Here is an 18,811-nt window from a genome sequence, read left to right on the forward strand (position 1 = left end):
TTGCACTGTTTTTGATTTCAAACAATGAACAGGGTACACTAACGTGACAATCCAGGGGTGACTAGTATTATTTCTGGTACAGTAAGGTGTAAAGGCCCCAGCCAAAATTTGGATCCCATTGTGCTAGATGCTGTACAAACATTTAGCAAGAGAGACAGTTGCCATTACGTCTAAGTAGAAAAGACAGACACAAGGTGGGAGAACAGCAGTATTATTGTCATCCGCATTTTATAAATGGGCCACTGAGGCACAGAGAGATTAAGTGACATGCCCAAGATCACACGCGGAGTCTGTGTCAGAGCTGGGAACTGAACCCCGATTTTCTAAGCCCCAGTCCAACACTTTAACCACCCTTGCTCTCAGCAATCAGTTGTGAGCATACAGTGGATGTTTCCTCTGCATTCTCATTGCTCCAGCCCAGTTCATCCCAAGTGCTGTGAATATTTTAACCAACTCTCTCCCTTCCTGCTCGCAAGCCTGGGCAGATGCTTAGCGCCTGATGACATGGAATTTGCTGTATGGCCCCTTGTTCTGGTAGTCCATCCACAGAGATAATATGTCCATCTCTTGGGGATCAGTCGCTAGTTTGAAGGTGAAGTTCTGTAGCAGTGTGCTAAAGAAGAGAAACAGCTCCATCCGGGCCAGCCCCTCCCCTGGGCACATCCGCTTTCCTGGGAAAGAAAAGGAAGTGGGGCAGACAGACAGAAACAGGCTAAAGGCATGATCCAACACCTACTGAAGTCAATACGAGTCTTTCTCTTGAGTTCAAAAGACATGGGTTCCACCAACCTACTCTCTACCCAAACAAACAGCTCAGGGCAAAGCACAACCACATGTTACTTTAATGGCCAAAGGTCTTTCCTCCTATGCTGTGTGAACAATAATTCAGGGCCCCCACAGCTGTTCTTTATCGAAAGATCATTGAAGCCTCACAGACAAACAAGAAAACCCGAATTCCGGGCTTCCACACACAGCTCTACCACTAGTTTGCTGTGTAACTGGGCGACAGGAGTATTTATTTATCTATCTTTTGCCATGATCAAAGAGAGATTTCTGTGAGATCTGAGCAGAATGGAACCCTGTTACAAGGACAGACTTGGGCAAATCCCCACTTTGGCCAACCTGATCATGCCACCCAAATAATCTCTCCAAATGAAACCAGGAGCATCCCAAATCTGACACTCCCAGAAACAAGGGGAGAGATTTTCAAATGCATCTGAGTGAGGTGCCTAACTCCCATTGACTTTCAATGGGGCTTGTGCCTCTAACTCCCTCAGGCACTTCTGAAAATCCCACCCAAAATATCTAATTTGCAAAGACCGAATGAGTTGTGCTCGGCATGGAATGCCAAAACCAGTGACACTTACAAAACTGCGCCCCTCGTGGGATCACTGGGAGTTGGAATTGCACTTGCAGCCTCAGGGTCTAAAAGCATAAGCTGCTATCTGAGCTAAAAGATTCAGCTCTGTTAGGTAATGTTGTAATAGCCTCATCAAACTACCTAAATGGTTCTGCCACCACTCAAGGGGAACAGAGCATCCCCCTGAGTATGTGTAGTTTCCATATGCTAAAATCAGCCCTCCCCAAGCATTGCTTATCTGCAGATGAGCGGCATCCAGACAGGTGTGAAATTCTTTCCTCTGAACCACCACATACAGTCATTTGCAATCTGATCCCTACGGCTGAACATCTCAACGCCAGCTGGAAGTGGCTTTGGGAACATAATTGTCCTACCCTACAGTGGAATGCTCATTACAAGCAAAGAGAAAAGGAGCACTTGTGGCACCTTAGAGACTAACCAATTTATCTGAGCATGAGCTTTCGTGAGCTACAGCTCACTTCATCGGATGCATTCAGTCCACTGTAGCTCTCGAAAGCTTATGCTCAGATAAATTGGTTAGTCTCTAAGGTGCCACAAGTCCTCCTTTTCTTTTTGCGAATACAGACTAACACGGCTGCTCCTCTGAAACATTACAAGCAGTGATCATGGTGAAATTCAGCCCTCTGCAAAGGAGCCAACACAAGGCTCATGCACCACTTCAGTCCCATTTAATCCTTCAGAATCGGTGCATAGGCCAGGTTGAAAAGCACTTCCTGGGTATGTCTGCACTGCAGTGTAAGCCTAGGATTAGTAGAACTCGAGTTAGCAGACCCTGGGCTTGTTAACCTACGACTTGAGCGTCTACACACATATGTAACCCAAGGTTAGGAATTGCTGAACCCTGGGTCCCAAACTGGGGCTCCACCATTTCCACTGCATTATGCGGGCCTAAGTCCAACCACCCAGGTCTGAGACTTCCTAGCGCCCTCTCAAAATGTGGCCAAAATGTAGCCCTTTGTTTGAGGTGCAGCATGGGAAAATTTGTCCACCAAACTTGACTGTCCAGAGGACAAAGGAAGTTGGTCACGGGATACTTATGGTGGACTCCCAAAGCACGAATCCAGTGTGGCTGTGTCTACACTGCAGAGCTTGGACCCCGGGTCCCGGCTTGACTCAGGCTCAAACCCTGCACTCCTGTGAGGTCTAAGCCCTGGGTTTGCATGAGTTGTGTGTAGACGGAAAGGGGGGTAAGCTTGAGCCTGTGTTTGTACCCTGGGCATATATTGCAGTGTAGAAATACCTTAAGAACTCCCATCCTACTCTCCTTAGCGTATGACTTGATTGCAGAGTTAGCATCGGTGATCGGCACCCAGGTTAGCCTTGTATGGGTGTGAAAATCCCTACCTGAGTTGCTCTGTTCTCACTTGTGCTATGCTCCCCTGTGTGAGTTGCTAGGATTTTGGGGGCACATCCCATGGTGCTGCAGTGAGCTGAGCTGCTCTGTAATTCTTTCCCAGTAACTTGTGGGTGAGCTTGTCCATCCTTCCAAACACACAGGGGAATTGTGGGAAGGCACTGGGGGACCACCAGCACTCTAGTGATTTAACCTGCCTCCTCATTGCAAAGTGGGCAGGTTACCAGCCTGAGTGAAAGCAGCACCAGAGTGCTAGCCTATAAACTGAGCTGGGCCAACTAGCCAGGGTTGAAAGCATCATTACACTTGAGTGAGTGGGTGTTGTGTGTGGACAGGAGAGGGGTTAGGGACAATGCCTGGGGAAGAGGCTGAGTTAACTCTGCAATGAAGACAGACTCAGATGGGCATTTTGCTGTTGACTTTGCTGGGAGCAGGAGTCAGGCCATTGACACATTCTCATTATAGAGCAAAAAGCAGCCAGAGACCTTTGTAAATCCCAGACTTTACCTGCAGAGAAAGGCATAAAGGCCTCATTTGGCCTAAATTTCCCCTTCTCGTCCAAGAAATGACCTGGGTTAAACTCTTCTGGAGTCTCCCAGTACTTTGGGTCTGAATGCACAGACCTGAACACTGGAATAACAGCTGTGCCCTGTAAAGATATAGGATAAAAGGAGACAGGAAAAGCAGACGTTAAATACGGTAATGGATTAACTTGATTATCAGCGGAGAAGCAGCCTGCAATGGAGACAGCCGGAAAGTCTGGTCATGCACAGACGGTAAATAATCAGTCTGCAAAGGGGCCAAGGCAAGTAACCACTGACGTCCCATTCAGGGAAGGTTTAAGTGGATCTTCGTTGTTGTGTAGCCCCTCTGCACAGGGCTGGCTTGGAGCCAGAGCTGTGTCGCAGGAAATTGAGACCAGGCCAGGAATTATTTATTTTAGATTTATAAAAACCCCAGGAGGTGCCTATGCTAAGCTCAGGATGCTGACCCCTTAAAGATTAATAGACAGGGCTGCCCCACCCACCTGGACACAGGAAAGTCACATGAGCCCAGGCCTGCAGCCCACCCTCACTCCACATGCTTGGGGAACAGATGGGCTTTACAGCATGGCTAGAGGTTCCAGGAGATCAAGGGAGGAGCACATTCCAGCATCACACAGGCTGTCAGTCGAGCAGCTCCCTGGCCTGGGGAGAAAGGCAGGCCCGGCTGGAGCAAGGGGGAGAGGTGAGTTCAGATCATCAGAACCCAAAGCAGGTGGAATCACACTCGCCGCGAACTAGGAGCAGCATCAGTTGCGAGAGTCACCACCCTTTGCTCCACTGTGCTGAAAAGTGTGGCGCTGCCAGAGACTGGGAAAGAGCCAAGACCTTTACAAACAAGCAAACAATTCGGGGGGAGGGGGATGCAGCTCTAGTCCAAGGCTCGCCCTCCCCTGAGAATATCCTGAGGAGTTACAGTATTGCACCTGGGGGATGGTGTAGCCCCAGAACTCTGTGCGCCGAGTCACTGCCCGGGGGAAGTTCTCGATCTGCCCGCTCTGGCTGCGCTGCATCTCATGGATCACCGCGTTGGTGACACCCGGTCCTCCATGCCTGGGGCGTGGATCGCCCCCACCACCTTCTCGATCTCCTGCTGGACTCTGGCTGCAAAGGATTAGACTCAGAGCTGTCGCTTTGTAAGGCTGCTGCACTGACCTCCCCTTGCCTTCGCTGTGAGTGAGCTTGGAGATTAAACACAGAGCAGCCTAACAGGAGTGAAAGGCCTGGTTTTAGCCCCTGAGGGTATGTCTACATGGCAGTCAGAGGTGAGATTGCAGCCGGGTAGGCCGACCCACGCTAGCTTTAATCCAGTTAATACAGCTAAAAATGGCAAAGAAGAAGCAGTGGCAGGGATTTTCCAAGCACCCCTGGGTCCATGCTCATGTTGCTAGCCCATGCTGCTGTGTCTTCACTGCTATTTTTAGCTGCACTAACTAGATTAAAACTAGTGTGAGTTTGCCAGCCTGGGCTGCAAGCACCTCCGACTGTAGTGCAGAGACATTCCCGAACAGGCACCAGGAAACGCAAAGCCCTGGTTCAGCCTCTGTCTGGTTAGCCTGTCCCCTGGTAGCCACGTATTGCGGAGCATGCCATGGGCACCCACCCTGACTCAGTCAGTGTATCCTGCTCAGGCAGGGTGTGAAGAAAGATGGGTGAACTGCGACTAGACCCTGTACAGTACCCGGACCGTCCCGTCGTGTGTGTGGGTGTGTGTTTGACGGGTCTGATCCAGCAGAGATCTGTGCACAAGCCCCTCACGGCACAGGGGCCCTTGGGCAGTGTTGAAGAGGACCTACTGTTCTGTTCTTATCTCGTAGGGCACTTCAGCTGAGCACACTCAGAGGGAGAGACTCTGAATCAGTCCTCTTGCTGCATCATGGCTTAAAGCCACTGAAGAGGAACACCCCCCCAACCCCCTGGTTCTTTGTACCTTGAATTTGTGGGAACTTTGCCATCACCAGGAGGAAGAACAACAAGGCATTGACTATGCTCATTGTCTCAGCGCCAAAGAGGTCAAACACTGCCATGAGCAGGTTTTCACTGCTGAATACATCCCCTGACGTGCTCGTTTCCTGGAAACAGATAGAGGGGTGGGTTGGTGGATTTAAAGAAAATGACAGCTGTAAAATCATCCCCAGGCTGCACAGCATGCCTGCGACGGGAGTTTGGTTCCCATCCAGAGCTCTAGGCAGTAAAGACAGGGGTTCATTTGGTTGTGAACAGCAGCTTTGTTGGATTCTGGCATGCCTTGGGATTCGCCTTGCCCTCAGCGCTACCTGGGGTCCTCGGCGTTTCATAGCCCTGAGCCGCATCCACCTCCCCAGATAGTTCTAGAAAATACACAGGTCACTTAGCTCGCGAGGAGCAACTTTTGTCTTAGGATCACAGAGTGCTTTGGGAATGGCAGCTAAGCCTCACCATGAGCCTGGGGCATAGGAATTATTCCTGACGTTTTACAGAATAACAAACAGCAGGAAAGTGAATTTCCCAAGGTCTCACAGGCAGTCAGTGGCCGAGATGAGAAGAGAACCCATGATCACCTAAGTCCCAGCTTTAGCTGCCAGACCAAGATGCTGCTTAGGTAAGCCTCAGAGCCGGCCAGTCTCATAGCAGAGCCCTTGATTGGCAGTCTGCTATTGCTCTAGCACCCAGTCTCAGTTTACTGGCTGAGCTGGAGATACGAGGCCAGGCTGGGATTCTGGTGTCCCTGTCATCTATTAATCCCTAGCGTGCTGATCAGCCAGCACTTAGGTTTGAATGCAATGTTATACACACCCATTGAATGGGGTCCCTTCTTGCTACTGTCATTAGTTAGAAATAGCCCCAAGGCATTCAGGCCCTGCTATACCTTCTCTGACTTGATAAGGAAACAGTCAATGTAGTCCTGGGGACAGCTTGGATCCAGGGTCCGCTTGTGAGAGTCAATCCTTTTTCGGATGAAGTTCTTCAGCTTCTCACTTTCAGTGAAGACCTTGTTGTGTGGTCCCGGCAGGTAACACATGATGCCAGAAAAGGTGTGGTACACCTGGGAACAAGAGATGTGATAGGGCTGTTCTGAGATCGTGGGTGCACCTCTCTCATCCCCCCCAATCCCCAAGATGTGGTGGCAGGGCTTGATCATTTCTCTCACATGTGGAGTCACATGTGGTTCCAGCCCTGATCCATGGGTGACAACACCTCAGTCCGACCGGCCACACCTTGGACAGCTGCGTTTCCAAAAGTGGCCAGTAAAAATGAAGGCCCCATCAAACTCAGTGGCCATTTTGGAAGATTTTGGCCTGGGACTGCACAGGGCCAGCTGATGCACAGCAGGGCTGGAAGTGGGAAAATGCTCTTCATGGCCCTGATTCAGGGCACCCACTGAAGCATGTGCATTGAAGAGGGTTGCTTCCCTGAATCAGGGCCTAGGTGTCTGGTCCAAAACTCTTGAAGTCAGGGAGTCTCTCCATTAACTGCAGAAGGCTTTGGATCAGTCCAGCTGCTATTGATGTTAAGGAGAGTTTTTCCACTGCCTTCCCTTTGAACTGAGTGGGGAGATGTATCAGAATGGGGAGGCGCCCCACGGGCTCAGAGGGAAGGCGGCCCATGGGCTCAGAGGGGAGGTGCTGATACATACCTGTGCGAAGGGAGACATGAAATAATGGGAGTAGTTCCCCATAATGCCCAACAGCTCCAGAAAGGCCTTGTCTTCGTAGCTGAAACGACTCCCAAAGACAACAGCGCAAACCACGTTAGAAACAGCGTGCCTGATTCTGGACATGAGATCGAACGCCTCACCTGCGGCATCCATGGAGGCAAGGGAGAGCACAACGAATAGAGTCAAATGCAACATGCATCTCTGGTTTGTTCACAGCCGAGTTCCTCCCTGCCCCTGTAAACATAATGTGCTTCTTTCCCATCACTGCAATTAGCCCCTGGATGGAACCCTTTTAATCTAAAAAATACCGAGATAAAGAGTCGCCATCCAGGGAAAGGTCCAATGACTCACTCACTTCCCTGGCCCCATTCACCCCTACCTGCAGGGTGAGACTGAGAAGGGGCACAGATCTCCTACCCCCTCCACACCTCAGGATCTTTAGGAGTGCCCGATAAATACTCCACCCATAATCTTCTGAGCTTGGGGTCCAGAAGGCTTCCTCGCCTTTGCTGGCATCTAGGAGGTCCCTTTCTCACCTCTGGATCTTCACAGAAAACCTGCTTTGTCTTTCTGCTTCTTCTAGCGGGGAGGAAGGATGGAACCCATTCACCTATCCATTACAGTCCAGCACGTGGCATATTTAGCTATATAACTCTTCTGTTTTTATTTGTGCTGTAAATTTCTAAGCTCTCTTCCTCTGTGGAGAGCTCAGCCGCCATTTTTGTTCTCAGAACTCAGTGCAGATTGTTAAAGGAGATGCACATACTGTGCGCTCTCTCTCTCTAATGGAGACACTACACTTTTGATCTCTCTTATTTTAGATTAAGGGAGCACCCAAACTAAAGATCATTCTGGATGAAAGTATCAGTTTGCTCTATGGATGTGGAAAAACACATCATCCAGTGGAACCTAGGAACACTTTGCAGGGTCCTCACGGTTCCTAGCCCTTTAGGTGGAAGTGCATTCAGGGGCTGGGACTCAGAGTGAAATGTTTCAGAGTAGCAGCCGTGTTAGTCTGTATCCACAAAAAGAAAAGGAGTACTTGTGGCACCTTAGAGACTAAGCTTATTTTCTAGAGTGAAATGTGTTATTCTTACAGCTGTCACCTTGTGAAATTTAGCTTCAGATTTTTTTTCCCTTTTGCAGTGAACCGTTCTATGACAGTTACCCAATATCAAACCGATTTGTGGGCAAAAGCTACAGGGTCCATCCCCAGTCTCTCCCGCTGGGTGCATTTGTGCTACCCTGTCTACATCCAGGCTCGGTGATGCACTGACTATTTGACAGAAGCAGGTCATCAGGAAGGAAGGGAGAGATGCTAAGGCTCAGGTCCTCAAAGGTATTTAGGAGTTTAAACAGGAGTTAGTCTCCTAAGTAGCTTGGAGGATCTGGGCCCAAAAGCTTGGCTTAGAGCCCTGGAATCTTTCCATTGATTCCAAAGGGCTTTCCAGCAGGCCCTTAATCATTTAAGATAAGGCTGTAGGTCCCTGTTCCTATAAAGATCTCTCCCATTTACGTATATGAGTTGCTTCTTGAGACAACAAGGTTATTCTATATCTTCTATTTATATCAGCACATTAAAATGAACAGGGTTCAAATTACCTTCCATGTTTGCCACCGCCTCCACCAAATACTGAGCCTCCTCCTGCACCCACTGCGCCATTGTCTTCTTCCCCATCCCAAAATCCCGCAGCGTAGCGATTGTGAACCTGCGGAGCTCTCTCCATTTCTTCTCACTGCCAGTAATGAGCCCTAAAAAGATGCAGTTAAAAATCTATCATTTGACTGCCAAAACCCACAGCAGGTTACTAGAGACAGAGTCCAGAAATTCTGGAAAATTAACTATGGACAGCATATCATTCAGCAAGTAGATGTCTCTAGGGTATGCTATACAAAATTCCAGACAGGATGTGGTCCCTAGTAAATAAGGGTGACAAAGCTGGAACTCAACTTGTGTGGAAGTCTGTTTGTTTGGGTCTATAGTTTTTAGCTGATTTATTTAATAAATACCTCCGGTTTAAGATGGCTATGATTTTATGTAACGTGCCAGAATCCACATATAGTGAAAGCAGCTTCCTTTGTGAAAAATTGTTGAGGTTAACAAAATTGTTCACATTTTTTTATTTAAAATAGTTATGGAAATTTTTCATTTACGGAAAACCTGGTGAAAAAACGCCATGAAAAATTGTGAAAAAGACCATTTCAAGCCCAACAGAATGAAATCAACTCCTGTAAACTTTCTTAGAATGGTATTTTTTGACTAGCTCTCCTTTGGCCCGTGCAAAAGTGGTGGGGTAATGCCACACCCTTGGGGACTGCTGTTTTCTGTAGGTATGCATTTGGTCCTCATTACCCTGTTATCTGAACATTTCACAATCTTCAGTGTATTTATCCTCCTAACACCCTTGTGAGGCAGGGCAGGGCTATTATCCCCATTGTACAGATGGGGAACTGAGGCACAGAGAGACTAAGTGAGTCGCCCAAGGGTGCATAAGAATTCTGTGTCAGAGCAACGAATTGACCCCACATCTTCCAAGGTGCAGGCAAATCCCCTAACCATTAGACCAGCCTTTCTTGTCTAGGGCTTTCATCCACTCTCTTCTCAGATCTCTGCAGTCAGGGACTTCACCACAAAGCCAAGGCGCAATAAAATAACCTAGAAGAGAAGAGACCCAAACACCCACCGTATCCGTCTGTCACTCTCTCATGAATGGCAATGGCGGCACGTCCACCAAATTCCTCGGCGTGACCCACCAAAGCGTCTCTCACCGCCTCGTACCCACAGAGTACCACAACTGGTTTTGGTCCAAGCCAGATGGTGAACACTGGGCCATACTTCTTGCAGAGCTGGGGGCAGAGGTACAGAGAGGGCTCAGTTAATCAGCTAAACTGAAATCGCTGGTGCTCTCTACAAGAGCCATAAAGCAGAGATAAAGGTGGGATTTCGAATATTGGGGAAGATCTGTGACAAACAACTGGGCACAGATAGATGGAGAACTAAGGCCTACATTTGAGAGCGTACCTAGCCTTTGGAACAACTTACCAAGGGCATCCCAAGGCCAGGAATGTGAGACTAGCCCGCAAGGAAGTCCCTTACCTTCTGGTAGGATTTGTGCAGGGGCAGAACATCTTTCTGCCACAGGTTGCCCAGAAGGAACCACGGGTCTGGTCCTGGAGGGAGCTGGCCTCGTTTCTGGTTGTTTTTCCAAAACATGAAGCATATGATGGAGAGGATTAAAAAGAGACTCAGGATCCCAGCCACTCCAGCATCCATCCTTGTCTGTCACCTCCCGCACAGAAGGGCAGCAAAGGAACTGTTTTCGCTTGCCAGAAAGGCTGGATGAAATACTGCACTCCACTGATGAGTAGAGAGGTGCCCAGATCTGCTCTCCAGCTTCTCTATATATAGCACCCTCTTCCTAGGTGTCTCTGTCCCCTCCAGTGACACACTGTCCTGTGTCTACATGAGGTTATTTAATGTCATTTTTTTATCACATCTTTGTCTCTGACCCTTTATCTCCCCTTCTAAGGGTCAGTGACACAAAGATACTGTTGTCTTATGTGTGTGACTAATTGAACACTTCCGCACTGGAACGGACACCAGCAGAAACCGTTTGTTCAAAAAGATTTCCCAATTGTTGCTATGCAGAACAAGATGTCTCTAACCGAGAGAGCATGGAGATAAACATGCCCCCCACCTCTGGCCCCGTCTCTTGGTTTGTTGTTTTTTTCGTTTGCTCTGCTTTGCATATAGTCAGTTTCATCACATTCCCTGTGTTATCAGCAAGGCCCCAACCCTGCCAAAAGGACCGTGTGGGCTGTCCTGAGTAGGAATCTGCAGTAGTGCAAAGAATTGCCTATACTTATCCCATTGCAGGATCAGAGCCTTAGTTAGGCATTGCCCCTCTTGTTTTTATGAATCTCTGGCACAGTCACAGGGGAGAGAAAGCCATTTGTCAAAATAGGAAAATGAGATTGTTAAGCCACAACAGCTGGTAGAGTGGTCAGGGGCTGGGGCCAAACCTGAAACTGCTTGGAGCCCATTCCTTGAAATTAACTAGATTTGGTGTTGCCCCTAGAGCTGGTCAGGAGTTTTCCATCACATTGCGGGATTTTATATATATATGGAAAAAGTAAATTGCGAAAAATCAACATTTTTCCGTGGGAAAATTTCAGTGTTGCTGAATTTTCTTTTTTTAATTCCCATTGGGAAAATTGAAACTAAATATTTTGTTTTGGGTGGGGTCAACCTCGAATCAAACTTGTTATGATCGATAGCTTCCCAATAGGGGGCTATATAGTATGATAGCATGCATATGTATAGGGTAATTTCTAGGAACCTAGCGAAATTCTACTTTCAGGGAGTGCTTGATGGGACAGGACAGTGCACGGAGAGGAAGGGGAAAAAGCCTGAATGTTGCACTGTCTTGGCTCTGACTTTCTTCTTGTGCTTGAACACTGACAAAAATATTCCAGTTTGTCAAAGAGAATTGAACTGTATCGATTTAGAACAGTTTGACATTAATATGTCTGCCTGAGCTGCCATATTGCCTCATGGGAATTGTAGTTTGGTTACCTCATGTCCCCATTTGCCGCTATAGGCTGGACTCCCAGGCTGGACTCCATCTCCCATGCTATACTGTGGTGCAGTGCATTGTGGGAGTTGTGTGACCACCTTGCATCATGGGAAGTGTTGTCTTGCTGTGGAATCCAGCCAATTGAAGAGAATGGGGGCATGAGGCACTCCAACTACAACTCCTATGAGGCATCATAGCTGCTCAGGGGACACCGATTAATGTTGAACTGAGCCAAAATGAAAAAGTGGAGAACACTGAAACGTTTTGTTTCGATCGGAGGTTTCGTGCTCATCGCAGAGCGATTTTGGATCATTTCGACCACCTGTCCCCTGACGTGGGGGCAGCACCGTTAGGAGAACTGCTCTGCCCTGCTGCGGAGGGTGCTAGTGCAATTGTGCTTACTGAATCATAGAATATCAGGGTTGGAAGGGACCCCAGAAGGTCATCTAGTCCAACCCCCTGCTCGAAGCAGGACCAATTCCCAGTTAAATCATCCCAGCCAGGGCTTTGTCAAGCCTGACCTTAAAAACCTCTAAGGAAGGAGATTCTACCACCTCCCTAGGTAACGCATTCCAGTGTTTCACCACCCTCATAGTGAAAAAGTTTTTCCTAATATCCAACCTAAACCTCCCCCACTGCAACTTGAGACCATTACTCCTCGTTCTGTCATCTGCTACCATTGAGAACAGTCTAGAGCCATCCTCTCTGGAACCCCCTTTCAGGTAGTTGAAAGCAGCTATCAAATCCCCCCTCATTCTTCTCTTCTGCAGGCTAAACAATCCCAGCTCCCTCAGCCTCTCCTCATAAGTCATGTGTTCTAGACCCCTAATCATTTTTGTTGCCCTTCGCTGGACTTTCTCCAATTTATCCACATCCTTCTTGTAGTGTGGGGCCCAAAACTGGACACAGTACTCCAGATGAGGCCTCACCAATGTCGAACACCAATACTGGGCACAGTCATTTCCGTGACACGCAGTAAATGTGAGAATGGTCTAGGGGCTCAGGCACAAGACTCAGGACATCTGGGATCAGTTCCTGGCTCTGCCACAGTCACTGGGGTGAGTTATTCAGTTTCTCTGGGCTTCACTCCCAATCCTTCCTTTGTCTGTTTAGACGGCAGGTTCCTGGGGTCAGGGCCTGTCTCTTACTGTGTGTATGTAGAGCACCTAGCATGATGGGACCTCTAGCTGCTGCTATAGTACATATATATATATATAAAAAAATATATAAAACAACAGTCCTCTGCAGTAAGAAGCATCACCAAGTTTACTGCTGCGTTACAGAGATTTCATTCAAATTCCACTTTCCGTGGGAACATCACTCAATAAAAGGTGGCAGTGGATGGATAGTAGTTTTCCTCCGTGTCCTAGGCATCACTGGTTGTCCCAGTGTTGCTGTGCAACCCCCTCCGTAGCCCTGCAAAGGGGCAGTAGCACCAGGGAGTATCTGGCCCCCGGCTGTTTGCCGTGACTAACCGCATGAGGACACACATTCCTGTACATATGAACTGTCTTGTGCAAAAAAACGTTACCCACCACGTACCGAAGCCAGGGAGCAGGCAGAAGATAATTGCAGTGGTGGTGATGCAAACCACCTGGCTGGCAGGCTGAGGGGCGGGAGGGGGTGGGTGGCAATGCTTTCCCAAGGTATTTTGCGCTTTTTAACCCACCATTGCCAGCTGGCACTGTGATTGTTTGGAGTTTGGGGCCCTTCAGGAATTGATGCCCAGGCAGCCTTTGTGGAGGGGGCAAGCTGATCGCGGCCTCCTTTCTGTGAAAGTGCTGCTCCCCTATGTGTGTGTGTGGGGGGGGGGGAGCAGTTCTGGTTGTGGTCAGTTTGGGGGATTGATTGTGAGCGTCGCCTGCTGAGAGTCATGCCAGCTCGGGCTCAGTCATGCAGCTACAGGGGACTCAGATGAAAATGAACTCACCGTAGTGTTGCTGGCTCTCGCAATTTGATCATGAGTCTCATAGTCATAGAATCATAGCACTGTAAGGCTGGAAGGGACCGCAAGAGGTCAGCAAGGCCAGCTCCCTGCACTGAGGCAGGACCAAGTAATCCTAGACCATCCCTGACGTGGGTTTGTCCAACCCGCTCTTAAAAACCTCCAGTGGCGGGGATTCCACAACCTCCCTTGGGCGCCTGTTCCAGAGTTTAACCCTAATATCTGACCTAATTCTCCCTTGCTGCAGATTAAGCCCATTACTTCTTGTTCTACCTTCGGTGGACATAGAGAACAATTGATCCCTGTCCTCTTTATTACAGCCCATAGCAAATTTGGAAACTGTTATATTGTCTCCCATCCATCTTCTTTTCTCAAGACTAAACAAGCCAATATTTGGTGATTTTCCTAAAGCCCCAGCTTCTGGAGTCATGGGATTTGGTGAGACTTTTAGTTTTCGGTTTTTTTAAAAGTACATTTCTTGCCCTCGTGGTAGCAAAGAAAAGCTGGAAAGCAGGACCCATGTGTTTTCTAGAGTCTCAAAAACCAGAAGGGAAATATAAAGAACTCCACATTTATTGTCTTTAAAATCCCGTTGTTTTGGAGGACAGGGGTATGTATGGTTGGGGTTGGTCACCCTGCAGCCAGATGGCTGCTGGAGCAGTTCTTTCCTCACCTGGAGCTCAGATGTGCACTGGACAGTTTGCCATCTGCCCTCTGCATCTGCTTTACCGCTGCAGTGAGAGCCAGGACCATTGCAACAAATGTAAAGCATGAGTAGCTCAGACCCAGCTCCGAGAAGAGTGGGGAGATGGAGCCTGTGGGCGTTTGAGCTTCATGTCCCCCTATTGGAATACACTAGTTTTCATCAAGGGAGAAGAGAGGAGAGTGTCACCTCATGCCTGAGAAGTGAGTAATAAGCACTTCCTGGTGTCAGCGAGGAGCATCAACAAGTTACCCAAGGGCCTGTCATGACAAATGAGTGACAGCACCTCGTATCCAAGCACCCGTTCACTGTTAATCTGTGTCTATTTAATACTCTCAGAGAGAGGCTTAATTACCCACTTTGGATTGGTCCTTGTGTATAGGACAGCCATCACCATCATGTCTGATGCACTGGGGATTGAACCAGGGACTTCTGGGCCTAAACGCATCAGCTAAAGAGCCAACATTCCTGAGGTGGGATGTGGCAGGCTCACATCCACTGCACAGAGGGGGACGCAGCAGACGTTCACCAGTGGGTTACACTGTACGTCTCTGCTCCAGACTCCTGGCCTTTGGCAAAGGCTGGAGCTCTCCAAGCACCACAGGCTGAAACCTGCGCTGTTCCAAAGCGTCAAATCTCAGTGCCCCCTACCCTCCCTCACTGCATCTCCAGAACCTAGCTCTGGCTCCACACCCACACCCTGTGTCACAAGGATCGATTGGGGCATCATTAGGCCAGATCCTCAGGTGATGTAAATCAACGTAGCTCCATAGACTGCAGTGGGACTGTGGTGATTTATACTGGCTCAGGAGTGAATTCTCTAGCAGCTTGCACCACGTTTTGTTTGGTTTTGGCAGAGGGCAAGCAAATCAATACAGAAAGTATTTAGCTCTGTGGGGCAGGGACTGTCTTAATGCTCTGTGTTTGTATAGCTCCTAGCACACTGGGGTCCTGGGCCTTGACTAGGGCTCCTTGGTACTTCCACAATACAAATAAATAGTAAAGTGATCGGCCAAGTAGTCTAATCACAGTAAAAATGTGTTTTTTCAAGTTAACTCTAGTGTGAAATTCAGGGTCAGGCCAGATGGCTACAGGAGAGTAATAGAAGGCAGATATATTAGCCCCAGGTTAAGTAGGTCCCTTTTCCCTGGGTAAGCTAACAGGGAAGGTTCCAGAACAATCAGGAACCTTCTGGAGACAATTAAGACAGACAGGCTGATTAGAACACCTGCAGCCAATCAAGAAGCTGCTAGAATAAATTAAGGCAGGCTAATCAGGGCACCTGGGTTTAAAAAGGAGCTCACTTCAGTTTGTGGTTCATGTGTAAGGAGCTGGGAGCAAAAGGCGCTAGGAGCTGAGAGTAAGAACGCGGACTGTTGGAGGACTGAGATGTACAAGCATTATCAGACACCAGGAGGAAGGTCCTATGGTGAGGATAAAGAAGGTGTTGGGAGGAGGCCATGGGGAAGTAGCCCAGGGAGTTGTAGCTGTTGCACAGCTGTTCCAGGAGGCACTCAAACAGCTGCATTCCACAGGGCCCTGGGCTGGAACCCCGAGTAGAGGGCGAGCCCGGGTTCCCCCAAAACCTCCCAACTCCTGGTCAGACACAGGAGGAGTTGACCTGGACTGTGGGTTCACGAAAACGGTCAAACTGAGGGCTGCCGTGAAGCTCCAAGGTGAGCAAATCCGCCAATAAGCGCAAGACCCACCAAGGTAGAGGAGAAACTTTGTCACACTACAGTCTTACAGGTCAGTTGAGGGATTTCAAAACGTTCTGAAGAGTGCACAAAAGTTGGCAGAGGAACTTCACACTGAAGCATTTTCCCACCCATCCATGAATACAAGAGTCACCAAAGAAGAAGACATTTTGATTATGAGGCACAGAATAATCCCATAAGAGACCCCAGACAGCAATTCAAAGTTGAATTCTTTAACCAGGTGCTAGATTGTGCAATACAGTCAGTTGAAGAATGTTTCATGCAGCTCAAGGAACACAGCAGTATATTTGGGATGTTGTATGATATTCCAAAATTCCTCACTATACCTGAAGAAGACCTACACCAGCAATGCAGGACACTAGAGACTGTGTTGACACATGATGACATGCTCGATACTGATGCAAGCGATTTAGGTGATGAACTGAAAGCCCTTTCAAGATACATTTCAGCAGGATCAATTCTAAAGGTTGTTCTGGAATATATGTGCACAAATAAGATGACCACCCTCTTTCCAAATGCTTTTGTTGCTCTGCGCATGCTTCTAACACTTCCTGTAACTGTTGCCAGTGGAGAATGCAGCTTCTCCAAGCTGAAGTTAATAAAAAAAACTTCTACGCTCCACAATGACACAGGAGAGGCTGGTCGGCCTTGCAACCATCTCAACAGAGCATGAGCTGGCCCAGACTGTGGACCTTCAGGAAGCAGTTCAAATCTTTGCAACCAAGAAGGCATGGAAAGCACCACTTTGATTATTCAAACATAAAAATGCCAGTGTTTACTATGCAGACAAGAAAAGTTACATTTGCTGTTCAGGTGTTTGAAAGTTAAGTGTTACTTAAAATTTTTGAACAAGGCATTTTAAGTTGTTAGTTCTCCTTCATTGGGGTAGGTAGCAGAGCAGTACCATGAGAGGAGTAGAACAGGAAGAAATCAGAATTGAGACCTTTCAATGTTTTGGCCCAAGCGAGGGGGTATGGGGGCATCATTTGAGCTCCCCGCCTCAGGTGCCAAAATGTTGTGGGCCGGCCCTGGATCTTGCTGTGCTCAGCCAGGGCTCCCATCCGGATGGTGAAGATGGGGAGAGATGAGAGTGTCAGTTCTGTGTCTACAGCCGTGGCCACCATGCTGCCTTCCTGCACAGTGCAGCTCCTCTGATCCGGTTGGAGAAAACATCCTCCATCATCACACACTGCTCCCCCAGCCGGACCCCGGAGAGAAAAGACGGTACAAGGCTCGTTCTACTAGGCTCAGCTCAGCCTTTGCCGGGAGCTCCCTTTGAGTGACCACCTTAGCCTTTTGCTCCAGAGGCTGGCCGGAGGTGGGGGAGCCTCAGCTTTGCTGGCTGGGACATTGGAAGGACTTGGTTGCCCCATTCAGGCTGATTGGAAGGGGCATGTAGTCCCCAAAAGAAAGCCGGGGTCCTGTCATGTATGGAAGATGCCAGGGCCACACAGGGGAGACAGGTCCTGGCACGCTAAAGGTCAGTGCTATGCCCTGGTAGGGACAGCTGATCCTTAGTGCTATGGAAAGGGCAGCTGAACATGGACAATGCAGCCTGCGAGCAAGGACCCATCACTATAACAAATCCTTAATCCCGCTCCCATTCTCCATGGGGCCAGAAACAAAAAGCAAAGCAAACACATGGCAGCAAATTCTCGGTTTCACCCCCCTACAATTAACTTGACGGCAGAATGCTGAAGCAACTGATCTATGCCATCATGTGCCAGCAATGCCCCTCTGCCATGTACATTGGTCAAACTGGACAGTCTCTACGTAAAAGAATAAATGGACACAAATCAGATGTCAAGAATTATAACATTCATAAACCAGTCGGAGAACACTTCAATCTCTCTGGTCACGCAATCACAGACATGAAGGTCGCTATCTTAAAACAAAAAAACTTCAAATCCAGACTCCAGCGAGAAACTGCTGAATTGGAATTCATTTGCAAATTGGATACTATTAATTTAGGCTTAAATAGAGACTGGGAGTGGCTAAGTCATTATGCAAGGTAGCCTGTTTCCTCTTGTTTTTTCCTACCCCCGCCCCCCCCAGATGTTCTGGTTTAACTTGGATTTAAACCTGGAGAATGGTCAGTTTAGATGAGCTATTACCAGCAGGAGAGTGAGTTTGTGTGTGTATGGGGGTGGGGGGGATGTGAGAAAACCTTGATCTATGCAGGAAATAGCCCGACTTGATTATGTAAAGAGTTGTCACTTTGGATGGGCTAGCACCAGCAGGAGAGTGAATTTGTGTGGGGGGGTGGAGGGTGAGAAAACCTGGATTTGTGCTGGAAATGTCCCACCTGTTGATCACTTTAGATAAGCTATTACCAGCAGGACAGTGGGGTGGGAGGAGGTATTGTTTCATGATTTCTGTGTGTATATAAAGTCTGCTGCAGTTTCCATGGTAAACATCTGATGAAGTGAGCTGTAGCTCACGAAAGCTCATGCTCAAATAAATTGGTTAGTCTCTAAGGTGCCACAAGTACTCCTTTTCTTTTTGCGAATACAGACTAACACGGCTGTTCCTCTGAAAACTAAAGTTGGGTTTCTCTGCCCCCTGGTGTCCAGTTTGCAAGCATGTATTTGGAAAATTGTGTCCTCCACTGATTTGGTCAACTGTCTTCATTCCATATCATTGTCCACTTGTTGAGTTGTTAACTCTATTCTCGTTGTCATTTTGATTTGTGATTGGGTTGCTTAATGCTTAAGGAGGCTAGTAAAGGTTATAGTCGTTCGCTTTAGTGAGGCGTTTAGTTGATTTCAAGTTTGATTTTTATTAACTTGTAATAAAATCCATGAGGGATAGCTCAGTGGTTTGAGCATTGGCCTGCTAAACCCAGGGTTGTAAGTTCAATCCTTGAGGGGGCCATTTAGGGATCTGGGCCAAAAATTGGAGATTTGAGCAGGGGGGTTGGACTAGATGACCTCCTAAGGTCCCTTCCACCCCTG

General features: G+C 48.2%; 1 protein-coding gene across 1 annotated transcript; it reads right to left on the reverse strand.

The window, feature by feature from the left end:
* Positions 1–243: 243 nt before the first annotated feature.
* LOC140897686 (cytochrome P450 2G1-like) lies at positions 244–10,188 on the reverse strand. The gene is given in 10 exon segments (XM_073310602.1): positions 244–671; positions 3,243–3,384; positions 4,204–4,313; positions 4,316–4,381; positions 5,208–5,349; positions 6,126–6,302; positions 6,894–7,054; positions 8,517–8,666; positions 9,599–9,761; positions 10,012–10,188. Coding segments are annotated over 10 exon segments (1,470 nt in total). The 3' UTR covers positions 244–489.
* Between the last annotated feature and the right edge of the window lie 8,623 nt (positions 10,189–18,811).

The sequence above is a fragment of the Lepidochelys kempii genome, chromosome 14 (genome assembly GCF_965140285.1).
Source record: "Lepidochelys kempii isolate rLepKem1 chromosome 14, rLepKem1.hap1, whole genome shotgun sequence".
NCBI classification, from domain to species: domain Eukaryota; kingdom Metazoa; phylum Chordata; order Testudines; family Cheloniidae; genus Lepidochelys; species Lepidochelys kempii.